The 13,433-nt window shown below is 40.5% G+C and overlaps 2 protein-coding genes across 7 annotated transcripts; one reads left to right on the top strand and one right to left on the bottom strand.

The window, feature by feature from the left end:
* Positions 1–131: 131 nt before the first annotated feature.
* LOC103708747 (TBC1 domain family member 13-like) lies at positions 132–7,511 on the bottom strand. 6 transcript variants are annotated; one of them, XR_005512740.1, is made up of 9 exons: positions 7,145–7,511; positions 6,458–6,547; positions 5,638–5,742; positions 5,334–5,486; positions 5,148–5,246; positions 4,926–5,054; positions 2,658–2,834; positions 694–2,436; positions 132–551 (listed from the first exon to the last, which is right to left on the bottom strand). XR_005512740.1 is itself a non-coding variant. In XM_008793816.3 (9 exons), exons 1-9 carry the CDS (start codon positions 7,358–7,360, stop codon positions 393–395), a joined length of 1,245 nt encoding a protein of 414 aa, XP_008792038.1. In that variant the 5' UTR covers positions 7,361–7,506; the 3' UTR covers positions 132–392. The 6 variants fall into 6 exon arrangements, 5 of the variants coding, with proteins under 5 accessions (XP_008792038.1, XP_026661088.1, XP_008792039.1 ...); XM_008793816.3 differs by having other exon boundaries at positions 694–810; positions 7,145–7,506; XM_026805286.2 differs by having other exon boundaries at positions 467–596; positions 694–810; positions 7,145–7,510.
* Positions 7,512–10,897: 3,386 nt separating this feature from the next.
* LOC103708748 (ethylene-responsive transcription factor WIN1-like) lies at positions 10,898–12,403 on the top strand. Its single transcript, XM_008793819.4, has 2 exons — positions 10,898–11,443; positions 11,611–12,403. Exons 1-2 carry the CDS (start codon positions 11,184–11,186, stop codon positions 12,146–12,148), a joined length of 798 nt encoding a protein of 265 aa, XP_008792041.2. The 5' UTR covers positions 10,898–11,183; the 3' UTR covers positions 12,149–12,403.
* The last annotated feature ends 1,030 nt before the right edge of the window (positions 12,404–13,433 follow it).

The following is a 13,433-nucleotide window of genomic DNA, read 5'->3' as shown; positions in this document are numbered from 1 at the left end:
TTGATTCATCTAATAATTGGTGCTACTTTTTCCTTCAACTCCTTCAACTTGATTCTTAGAAAAAAAATAGAAAAAAAATAGAAAAATAAAGAAATTGATGAAAGTAAGAACTAGATCCATTTTTTCATGAATGAATCATAAAACTGAGCTATAGAATCTCTATTTATACTAGTTCTTAACCTTTTTTTTTTTAGCTAATCATCATTCACAGAATCTGCTAAAGGCATTATAATTATTGGAACATCCAAACCAACCAGCATAAGTACAAAGTACTCATGCATGCACAGTACCCACATCCCACAATATAGTTCTTGAGTGGTCCAACTATTTACGCAAATCTTTTGACCATTTTATGGTCCATCTGTCATCAAAAAGCAGTCAAGTGAATGAGATTATGAAATGGGAGTCAGATGATGAGCTGTATCTAGTAGATAATCTAGGTCGATTTCAGGGTAATGTTGGAGAAGTTTCAAATTTGATGTGAAGTCGCCTTTCAAAAGCTCATGCCTCGCACAGACCAGCATGGCACAGCAGACTCTCAGCAGCATCTCCTGCACCACTCAAAATTGCACCTATCAAAATATTGCTTCATAGATCTGCATTATGCATTATACAGCAGTGCAGGGTAAATATTTTTAAGAGCACCAACAATGTCATAGAAAACACATCAGGTGAAAGGCCAGATAAAGCTACCTGCACACCCAAGGGATTGCTGAGGAGGCAATCCCATATCCTCATGATACAATGAAACTCAAATTCCTGAGTTAATAGCAAGGTGATCCACCTGAATGCATAGAACTGTGGGTTCACCTGTATAATGGAGTGAATTACACCTGGCTCTGTAAGAGATTGTAAGATATCTATGGGAGGACAAATGGAAACATCAGTTTGCTTTTAGTCCATCAGTTTACGATACTAGTCCTGCATGCTACCATGAAGTTTATTGATTGTCCTATGCTATACCATGCATAGATTTGGAACAAATATTAAATCATTTGATTCTGAAGGACACGTCAATTTATTTTTTGGTGCTTCTGCCGTGTACTTCAGAATCAAATGATTTATTGGGAAATGATGATATTATAAATTTGCAGGTACTTCAGAAAAATTAATAAGAAATAAAGCAAACCTACAGTCAGTCGGCTTTATTAAGCCACGCCAGCATGGTCCAATGCCCTATAATCAAAAACTATTTACTAGATTAACAAGGACAGAGGGACTATTAGTAGCTAATAGTGTATGTGAGCGGATACTGAGATGCCTATATATGTAGCAATCAAAGAACCATTCCCCTTGAGGACAATGGAGCAGTCAAGGAACCATCTCTGCGGGTATGTTGATGCAAAAAACATCCACCAGTAGCATCTATAAGAACATGTTCATATTCTCCATTAGTCAAGGTATGAACATCAGAAATGACTCTTTCTTTTTTGTGGAGCACGGGTAGGGAGGAGGAGGAGGGGGGGGGGGGGTATCAGACAACAAATATCCATATATTATTTAGGAAAACAAAAAATATTACACTGTCTTCAATTAAAATCAAGGATAAAGAAGTGTTATATTACAAAATGTAAAATAAAAAAAAATACATAAAGTAATAATAAATGAACCATCCAAGTATTAAATAATAGCAGGGAATTACTTTTGTCATCTACACTTAAAACATAACAAAACCAACAAAATATAAAACACCATATGGCTAGCATCGTGATAAAATAATTCTTGTAAACAACCACAAATAAAGAAGCATCATTTTTACTACTGAGGGTGAGTATTGTATAAGTAAAACCAATTGACGTCAATAAAGAGTGACCAACATCGACATTTATCCTCTATGGTGTGTACTATGATGGCAACTGAAAGCAACCATGATTTTCCCAAAATTCTTAACAAGAGAGTAGCATAAAAGGGAGTTAAAAACGTATGTGGCCAACAAGAGAGTTAGAAATATTTGTGATTTGTACTTCAGTTTGACTGATTGATAGATTTTAACATTAATTCTGTATACTCTAATTGCAGATAAATGTGACCATGTTTCTCCAGTTTCCCTACCAAGGGAGAAGCATGAGAGAACAGATGGAAATAAACAAACACGAGGTCTCAGTAAAAGCAAACAATAGGCTTGTAGCAATATGCCCACAACTTATTAATTCATGCAGTTACCACCCGGGAAAAAAGAGAATTAAAGAAGAGTCCATTAACAAGCATGAAACTGGATCCTTAATGAAAAGCAGGGTATCTTTAACAGACATTGGAAATGCTAAACATAAAAAAGATGAAGTTGACCACATAGAAACAAGTCAAATACCTATTTTGGTTTCAATGCATCTTCAGAAGATCCTAACTTTATTCTCTACAATCTCTGCAGTTGTCTTGACATGATATAACAGAAATATGAATCCATGGACTTTGACAAAATACATATTCAGGCGAATCCTCTGTGTGTGTGTGTGTGTGTAACAGGCCCCCATGCAAGCAGAAAAGTACAAGGAAAAATGTCAATTAATAAAGAAAAAAAGGAAAATAAACAATGAGCTAAAGAATCAAAAGGACAAGAGATGATTGTATATATAGACACATGCACACACGCACACGCGCACACAGCTGTTAAATGTGTCAGCATATGAAAATTCATGAATGTAGTTCCATCAACTAACCTTCAAGTTCTCAAGATGTCGCCATAGCTCTTCATCATTACCTTTTAAGAGTTCAGATAAACGTGAAAGCGTAGAGTGAATTCCCACAGAGCTATTATCTAATTGTTGACAGAAATGGTCCACAGAATCACTCATCACTCTAACAAAACAGAAAAAGCTATCTGCTTCTGCATTTGACTGGAAAATAGAGAAAAATAGCAAACAGTAAAATCCACTTACGGGCCTTAAATGCAATATAAGGTTAAAGAAAAGTTCTACAGCGACTTTCTAGGTTTCTTGGGAAATTGTCAATTGGCATAACCAGTTTGCAAGCACAGATATCATTGGAATTTCCAAAAGGAGTCAATTATTAATAGCTCTTGCTAACTAGTAACTTTAGCAGAACAATTAATGAGTATGCCAGCTGCAAACAATTTTTCCACTTGACATCTAAATTTCAGCAGAAAGGTGGATCCATGAATTGCATGCTTTGCCTGGACCTAAGCAATTTTAACTGGTGTCATCAATATGAATTGTATTAAGAAAAGTTCAAAATTCACATCATTCCTAGTCTTCCATCAGTTTGTCAGCACCATATATACCTAGCATGCATGATTTGATTGCAATGTTACTAGCCAGCCTGCTATCACATGCATTATTGGATTGTCCTATCCTATCCCCTCACCTTCCATATGTACCTAACATCACTACTTAGTAGCCTATGGTCTCTCCATCTCCATTCCACCAAAGGCACATACAGCCTCCAAAGCATCATCTTAGGCAGGGCAAGATAAAGACAAGAAAAGGTATATCCAATCTTGTTCACTGAACATCCACCTTATGATGCAGGACAGTCAAGGTGATGGACCTTTTAGGGTCTAGGATGAAATAGCTATTACAGGCAAGGTTCACAATCTCGATACTGGATTCCGTACTGGTACCATCTTGGTACAACATTGGTACCCCGGCACGGGAGGTTGGTTCAACATACGGATACTTGATATGCCATTGAACCACGTATCTATTCAGTACCGGTACGAACCAGTACGGCAAACCATGATTACAAGGACTTGCTGGAATTTCAGCTCAGACCTGACAGTCTATATCAGTGGTCTATAAGGTGTAAGGAAGAAAGGCTAAAACCTATATATTGTTGGAACTTTGGACTTACATTTTGAGTTTTGATCAAAATGGAACTGCAAAAGCAGAAATTTTAATGCAAAATTGATAAAGGATACAGTAACAAATATAAAGAATTTGAAACTAAGGGTCAAATAAGAAGCAAGATAGTTAGGAGGTGCTTAGGAATAGATCTAATAGCTTGCTGCCCATTCAGAAATCAGACCTGAATTTTTCATATCAATTGAACTACCAAGCTAAGATTTCTACAAGAAAGAGAAATCGATTAAAAAGAATCAATCATGAAGTTTTAGTATTTAGGGTTTAGAGATCAACTGTCATGGATTATACAATTAGAAATTTGGGCAAGTGTTTTATAGCATATCTATGCAATTGAAATTATGGTTTAATGGAACAAACAGTTAAGGACCGATAAGCGTAAATTCAGATTTGATGGACTCAACCCAAGACCTGGGAATCATGCCTAGGATTTGAAGGCCTCACACCTCCATTATGGAATTAACAAAAAAGAACCAAAACAAAATTCAATCATCCATCCATATTCTGTATAAAGTCCCATTACATAGCTTGACTCCCGTATTTACAGAAATAGAAAACCCGAAGATCTTTTAGACTCCCTAAAATACCTCTCACTACATGTGGTAACAATGCTACAACAACTTGCTCATCAAGCTATCAAATTAAAATACAAGATTTTTTTAATCTCAGCCCCTGATTATAAATGACCTGTTAACAGCTATAGGCAAATTAAAATAAAAGTAAAATACAGAATTCACGACTAAAACTCATCTAGGGGAAATCTCTAAGTCCGGTAGCTCTCCTCTATGAAGCATCATGACATGATACCAAATCCCCATCACCTTAGCTGGCAAGGAGATAGGATGTCTTCCATCTACTTACACGCAATTCATCTACCAAGAGGTAGTATCTTATCTTCACTTATCTGTGACCACATACACCAATTTCCTGCCCTTAAGCTGTTGGAGTTACCAACAGATTTGCAACCTTCAAATATTTTAGACGAGAACAAAAAACAAGAACTTCAATGAATTTATACAAAAGGATTCATGTGAGCACACAATGATCTCAACTTTTTTTTTTTAACAAAAAACATAATGCTCAAAGAAAGCAAGTGCAAAGTTATCTTACAGCATTTTGCTCATTGGGATCTGTGTTCAATACATAGTACAATGGAGCTAACACCTCATTCATTCCTTGTACATAACCAATTGCTGGGTTCAGTTTTGTAAACAGAAGAAGAATATTCCTCATTGCTCCCTGTCATTATAATGTAACTCTGTATAACTTAATCAATATCTAATAGACCAACAAGCCTGCAAATGGAACAAGAAGCAGTTTACCATAACCTACCCGGTTTCTTTTGCTCTGTGAGATATCCCCAGAGAAAAATTCAATATCTGGATGTGTGCGCTCAAGATCGCGATCAATCTGCCCCACAATCTCTGCATCCTAGGAAAGAGAAATGTTTGATTCTATTAGCAGTCCAGATGTCTAAATCATGAGTCCACCATAGGAATCTATAGTTTTCAATTTCACCTTGAAATATCGATACCAAATGCTATCATTACCAAGACTTAAAGGATGGTCACCATTAAAAACCTTTTGCCGACTTAGTAGCCCATCAACACCCATTATCCTACCCTGCTTGCTCACTGAAAACGTTTCATCCTCCTTTCTCAAGAATTCTGACTGCCTAAATTTAATTTTAAATTAATCAGATGATAGCCAAGGATCTGATTGCCCTCAGAATATTAGAGATAATGTAGTTAAGCTCCAACAGGAATGGACTTTAAAAAGAAAAGCAACAAACTGCAAGAATTGGTGGATTTTAGGTACATACAGGATTAACGAGCAGCTCTTCTTTCAGTTCAGCATATCTTAATCTGTTGTTAGCCAACTCTCCCTCCCATGCATCTCTCTCAGCAGGTAGATAACCCAGTAAGAGCTGATTCCTCGCAAAAATCAAAAGGAAATTCAGTCAACAAAATGCTAGACTTCATCAACTTTCTATAGCCACAAGTAGCATCTCTAAGCAAGCAGGCATGGCACAATTAATTTTGACCTTAACTAGGCATTAAACATGATAAGTGACTCTGGTTTAGTGGGAGTACACGAAATTGCTTGTTTAGACAGCCAAAAAATCTTTGTTTTCTAGCCAATGTGCTTTACAAATGAGTGGCTACCGAGGACACCCGAGTGGCAATTTGTGATATAAGTACTTGCAGCAAGGAAAAGATTTGGTAAATTTTGCTCTGTGACTTCCAGTCATTTCCTATGTGTGAATTGGAGATGTAAAAGTTCTCAGAGAAGTAAATTTTTCTAACTCAACTTATGTGCTTCTGGATAAAAAGAGAGGCAGGCAAAGTGTATTGCTTGAATGCTAATTTAGGTGATCCTCCCATCCTGTAGTACTAATGAGATTCTTTTTAACAAAATATATGAATTTTCATGTTTCTAGTACAGTCTGAATTAGAACATTGAATTTGAAAATCTGGCAATCCATTGAACGTGCGTCAGAAAGTTATCAAAACAATGAGAGCAATCAAATGCTATTCCAATGTTTCAGAAGCTGTTATTTTTAACATGTACGGAATTATTTATTAAGAACAAGAAAGACATTTCGCATGATCTATCTACAACAGAAAATGAAAGAAGCCAACCTTCCACACAGTGGCACGCGACTCTCCATCAAGATGACCACAGCAAGCGATTTGTTGCAATGCCTCCAAATTTATAACCTTGCAAGAAAGCTGTAAAGAAAATTTAAACTAGAAAATAATATTTAAGTTCTAATGGTATAGATATCAGCGGAAAAAAAGAGAAGGTAGATAATATAGAATCCAAACAAGAAAAACATCCCTTCATTTTTGTTTCCTTTTAAGAGATTCATTAAAACGATTCCGATGGATCCAAGAAACCAAACAAGAAAGAATCTTTTAATTTCTCTTGTAAGAGAAAATCTTGAAACTGTTCCAGTGGTTCCAAGAAACGCAACAATAACTGCATCTTTCAAACTTTCTTTTTTTTTTTTCCAAAAGAAAAGTACATATTCGAGAGAAGCCACCCAAAAGAAAAAGTCTTCGTGAGATCCTAAACGATCGCAATGGTCCTCAGAAACCAAACAACACGAGAAAAGCAATGAGATTCCAAATGTTCTTTGCAAAAGATAGAATAAAAGAAAAGAAAAAATGTATCAAAACGCAACGAAAGGAAGGAAAAGGAAAAGAAGAAGATAGAGAAATTGGAAGAAAAAAAAAAAGGAAACCTTTTCCAAAAAAAAGAAAAAAAAAACATCTGCAACAGCAAGGATATACAATCATCAAAGAAATTCTTTTCTTATTCGGCACCTCGAATTCCAACTCCGTCGTCGTCGTGTCGTCGTCCGAGACTTCCCTTAGCCTGCCCATGCCCCTACCGATTCTTCTGAAGCGGGTCATTGGTCCCGACGACTCCTCGTGGCGTTGGACAGCCGGCCCTCTACCGGCGACTTGAAACATCTCGAGCTCCTCCTCCTCCTCCTTCTCGGGGAGCTTGAGATGGGGCTTGCCTCTTCGAAGAAGCATGGTGGGCGTCGGCGAGGATGAGAGGAGAGGGTTTTGGTTTTGATCCCCATGAAGTTAAAAGGAAAGAAAAAAGTCGGAGTCGGAGATGACGCAGATGGGAAACGAGGGAGGGAGAGAGAGAGAGAACGGCAGGTTTGAAAGGTAGAGGTAGACTTCCGAGTGACGGTGAAGCGAGATCCTAAGGGCGCTGTACCTGTTGGCTGTTGCTTAAGAATCCGCTGGGCCAATCACAGGGCCGTCGCCAGGAGACGGCACGGAGATACGGTAGGGGAATGGCCCAGGAGACTGCTTCACTCCTGCCGGCTTAGCAGGGCCATCGAGGCATAAAATGTTATAGAGCGGCCCAGAGAAAGGTACACAGAACGGCCTTCCTATTTTATCATTTTTTTTCCTAGTGCCCATCTAAAAAACTTTTTTTATTAACATAGCCGTCAGTTTTATGATCACAAAAAAATCGCAGCATCCTCTTTTTTTTTTCTTATTTTTAGAGCATTTTTTTATTTGTACATATTATATATCTAGTTGATACATACCAAGCAAATTAATTATCTATCATATTAATACAAATCTCTAGATAAATTGATACACAATTTTCAAAATATAATGTTGGCCGAATATATATTATAAAACTAGTTAGCCAAAAGAGTGTTTGACTTTTAGGTGTTTTTGTTTAATATAAATATTAGAGGAAATATGGTAAAATAGAATGTTTGTCCCATATTTCTTTCTCTGGTGCCTATACTATATGGTTTTTGTTCTCGAGCGAGACACATGCTTTTATCTCCCATTGTGTGCAAGGAAAGCAAACTAGGACTAATTGTAATATTACTTGGAAACAACTATTAGCGATCGCGATTTTCTAAGTGGGAGGGACATTGATCTTGATCTCTGTCCGTCCCTAACAAATCTAACAAGGCTATTATTCACCCCTTCCCTACCACGCAACTCCCCGCAACGTGAGAATCGGAGGGGCACACATGAATCATAAGGGGCATGAATGAACACCTCCAGATATTAGGAGCTAAACTTACCGAAGGGGCATAAATAAATCATGCATGACAATTTTAAATTTAAACTTAATTGAGAGGGTTCGATATTTTTTTTTGCTTTATATCACAAATGACATTATGTCCTGAGCCATTTTGACTCAGTGTTAGCTGAGACAAAATCTCTTGCCAATAACTGGGCATGTTTGATGATCCACCAGCAGAGTTCAACCTCTTTCATCGTCTTGTATTGTTACGATTAATTCACAAATCATATTCCATGGCTTCATAGCTATTTCTACTAACCTTTTCATTCAGGACGAGTCTAATAGTTTAGCATTTTGTAACGCAGAATGTCGTCTTTTAATATCCATATTATCGGACCATGAAGCAGATCGGCTAGAAATATATTTTTATTCTGCTTCGATTTATGATAAAATTATGCCACCTACCATGGCTAGGATTGTGGAGGATTTGCACTCCATGTAAAATTTTTTTTAGCCAAATCCTTTCTTGTTGCATTAATTCTCTTTAATAATTACTGTTGACGTGCACACGTTAGATCATGAATTAATGGTCAGCAGCTACCGAGATGAAAAAAGAAGAGCGACCACCAACTTGAGATCCACATTAGACAGCACGGATGGAGTTAATCTCTATGATTCTCCTCAAATCATTACAGAATACAGACCCGACTAGGAAGGAACCGCTGCAGGGTTCAAAAAATAAAAAGAGAAAATAAGAAAAAAAAGGGGAAAACAAAAAAAAAAGTAAAAAACAAAGGGATTTGATTGATGCTGCATTCTTTGTCCAGGTTTTTGGTGCAATGAGCAATGGTTGATAGCGAAAGCTCCGCGCATGAATCTTATACACACGAAACCGTCTGAAACATTTGATAAATGATGCTTGCTCAATGATTTATTTTTGTCACAGATCATGAATAAATTGGTAGCGACAACCAAGAAGAATTTAAGGAAATTGATGTGGTTGCAACTACTTCCATTTCTCAACACTTTTGCAGCCGATACCACTTTTGCTCAATGATTCTCAACACTTTTTCCCCTTTTTTTAACTAAAATATTTGGGGCCAGGGAGATTAGAGTTAAAAAAAAAAAGGAGAAGAAAGAAAAAGCTCATAATTAAAATACTAGAGATAATGAAAGGGTGCGGTTTGAATTAAAATAACGCGGCAGAAGATGGAGAATGGCACCACGGTTGAGAGACGGCAGGGAGGCCGGTCGCTGTTTATTACCAGGACTCAGGTTTCGCAGGCCATGGGCCAGCGGGAGGTTCGGCGGGGCGGAGTTACGGCTGCGACACCGAGGCCGGTGACCGGATCGCATATTCAAGGCCAACCAAACCCCGCAACGGTTCTCGCTTTTTCGTGCAGCCAATGAGGTGGCTTCGTTCGCGAGAATGGTAAGCCCTGTCCTGTTTGAGGTCTGGCCGGGTCCGGTCCGACCCACCCAATGGAAAAAAGTACATGCACGGCTGCCGCGTGCCCATGCGTAAATTACGCTCGGAAGGGGAACGGCCACGAGGGCGGTTCGCTGGATCCCATGCATCTACCATTAAACTAGGGCAAGCATCCCCTGATAAAGTATCCTGGTAGATAGATATCTGTCTTTGTAATCAAGCCAAGCTTGATTGAGCCGGGATCTCATCCGGCTTGTCTTGAAATTAATTTAAAGTTTGAAAGTTGCATAAGCATGATTTGTTTATCGTTATTTTAAATTCAATTTAGATTTAATTTCGAATGGGACTGAGCGCAAGCCCGATGGGTCAGCTTGAAGAAAGATACCAAAATAGCAGAACAAAAATCTATCTTCCTATCAGGGCCTTACATCTAGCAACATATGCTTCTGTTGGGCATATATATATATATATATGTTGCATGCAGAGGAGGAAGCAGGCGTGAATATAAGCATCAATATTATTTTTGTTAGATACAGAAGCACTAGAGATGGATAGATGGCAATATTTTGAACCAGCAACGGCTCAAGGACGGTGAATGGTGGAAGAATTTTAGTCTGGGTCATGATGTGGTTTGGATCCGTGGTTTTCTATCTGTTCCCCTGCAGAGGCCAAGGGACGAATTTGATACACTTCTTTAAAAAATAGGAGTCCTGCATGGCTCCTCAATGCATGCCACTGGATCACCATGCGGAGCAATATGTAGAAAGGATCGACGGGAGGCACAGGACGCGCCCACGCTCCTTCACCAGACCCTAGCTAATTGCATGCCTGCATGCCCTCGTTGGCTCTGTTGTTGCACGGTCAAGGCCACGGATAGAGGGATACATGCAGATTCATGTGAATTTAGGACATCGGCTACTCTCCCTCTCTCCACGATCGACCATGTACTTTCCCTCAATACTCTTCCTACATATACTGGTACGTACGTACGTACAAGTTACACCGCAAAAGGCTCGAACTTTACTCCAATGATTTGTACCATTAAGAGAACACATGCAAGCCATTACTTCGGCATGGGTCGCCAGGAAAACTCGCAGCTTCTCTCTCTCAAGGGGGGAAAGAAAAAGAAAGCTTTAGAAGGCTTTCTTTTCTTCTACCCCCGTTTAGGTTGTTGGGTTGGGGTGTGGATGATCTAACCGTGATTCACGCCGAGGCAGGTGAATCCTTCTTTCGCGCGAAAGGTGAAATGCCGACCGACCTGCTTAGGTTCACCATTTACCATGTCAGCAGCCCATTCTCATAGGCATCAAGGCCCCCATTATTGTTCCTCCAAGAGCGTAGGTGGCCGGGTTTATTAACACTGTATTTTGGTGGTTACGTACGGCCACGCCTCACCGATCGACATCTCACCAGGCAAACTTATGCGAGCACCCCTGCACATTCTCTCCTTTAATTCTCTCTCTCTCTCTCTCAACCACTTCTGCCTTCCCTCTCCTGATGCGTACTTTATATTCACTAGAACCAAGGAGCCATCTTTCCTTCTCTTCTTTCTGACTCTCTGCCCTCTGTCCGGGTACCGGAGGTCCCATATATGCTGCAACATGGTGCAGTCGAAGAAGTTCAGAGGAGTCAGGCAGCGCAACTGGGGCTCCTGGGTCTCGGAGATACGCCACCCTCTCCTGTAAGCACTCTCTACCACACTTTGCTATATTTCTAAGCCTTCCAATTGGCAACCATTGCAGGTAGCCGAACCACTAGCTATGAGCCACTACTGGTGCGAAAACACCAACCTTTTTCCTTCTCTCTGTCTGTTCCATGTCATATATGCATATGTATATACACATATAGGAAGAGAAGGGTGTGGCTTGGCACGTTCGAGACGGCTGAGGAGGCTGCGCGGGCCTACGACGAGGCTGCAGTGCTGATGAGCGGCCGTAACGCCAAGACCAACTTCCCGGTTTCCAAAATCCCGGCCGGGAATGCCCCGCCGAATAATGAGAATGATCGCGCCACCTCCACAGGCTTGTCGGAGGTCCTCAGTGCAAAGCTCCGCCGGTGCTGCAAGACTCCGTCCCCGTCCCTCACCTGCCTCCGGCTGGACACAGAAAACTCCCACATCGGGGTGTGGCAGAAGCGGGCCGGCGCCCGTGCGGACTCCAACTGGGTCATGACCGTCCAGCTCGGGAAGGCGGATGAGCAGCAGGAGTCGAGGAGGAACGTTGAGGGGGAGGCGGGGCCACAGCCACCGTCGCCAGCGATGGAGGGGACGTCGACGCAGGGGATGGATGAGGAGGACAGGATCGCATTGCAGATGATAGAGGAGCTCCTCAACAGGAACAACTGCCCAGGGTCCCCTTCACATGAAGAAGGCAGCTTTTCCATGTAATCCCCATCACAGCGGACGGATTTGGTAAGCCTTTCTTGGTAGGTAGGTAGCTTGGTTGGTTGGTTGGTGTGGTTTTTGTATATGGAAGCCTATATATATATCCTGCATACATCTGGATGCCTGCCGATATTATATAGTTTTTATTTGCGTGTTTTCGCAATCAAGCTCACCGAACAGTCCCCCCACCCTCAACCCGTGAAAGCTTGTGGTGTATGTCCCCGTACGCCCCCACTTAAAAAAAAAAAAAAAAGGAAATAAAGAGTTGCAGAATTCTAGGCTTTATATATTTTGCCTCCCTCCTGCTCCGAATGCATACAAATGTATCGATCGTACGTCAAGCTGATCGGCAGGGCAGACCTTTCTGCCTTATAATTAGCCTCTCACTCTAATTGGATATGTTCCATTCCATCGGGTCTCAGCTGAAAGTGAGCGCTCCCGGAGCCAAGCGGTCTCTGCTCTGCATCGCTCCGCTGAAGAAGATCGAGAGCTGATCGATTCTCTTCATTTCCTGCACCGCTAGTTTCACCGTTATGCTTTTACTGGGAAAACAACGGTTTAGGTGTATTTATTCATCTTATCTCCCCATAACAAACTGGAATCTACCTTCAGTAAACTCTGCTCGAAAAAAGGGAAAAGAAAGCATTCTACCTCCAGTAAACGGAAAAGTGGAACCAATGGGAGGGAACAAAGGAGCAAAAATAATTTGCTATAACCCATGATTAAGGCCGCACAGAGAGCAGATAGGGCCCTCGCGTAGAGATAGCTTGCTGGAGCATTCAAACAAGCTGTCCCTAGGAATTCCAGTGCAAGTGCTCCATTTGCTTCCGGCGTAACAGAGCCCCGAGGCACCGGGACGTAGCCAGGCGCCGAACGCGGTGTTTCCTGGACAGAGCAGCACACGACGTAATTTGGGCGCCTTCAGGAAAATTCCTCAACGCATGATGACACCAACTCGACCTTTTCTCTGACACAACCACAAAAAAATTTCATTGCTTCTAAATTTTCTTGTACTGGAATTAATCTTCGAAGCAAATCGGTGCTGACAGCTTAGAATGAGATGCAGTTCAACATTTGAAATAGGTCCATCACTATGAATGGAATTCTCTGCATCTTATTCATGAAATCCCATAAGTGGTGTGTACAATAACAATAACTAAACATAATCAATAAAACACTTTGAAAAGAAAAAAAAACACGCGAAAGCTTTGATCGATTAACCTTAAATTTCACTGCTGTTCATGCAAGTCATCGACTTCTGTCGCCAGCATAAACTGAGATGACCTTT

Source organism: Phoenix dactylifera, chromosome 8 (assembly GCF_009389715.1).
Source record: "Phoenix dactylifera cultivar Barhee BC4 chromosome 8, palm_55x_up_171113_PBpolish2nd_filt_p, whole genome shotgun sequence".
Classification (NCBI taxonomy): domain Eukaryota; kingdom Viridiplantae; phylum Streptophyta; class Magnoliopsida; order Arecales; family Arecaceae; genus Phoenix; species Phoenix dactylifera.
The sequence above is the reverse complement of the archived record's forward strand: the minus strand, read 5'-3'. Positions and strand labels throughout refer to the sequence as shown.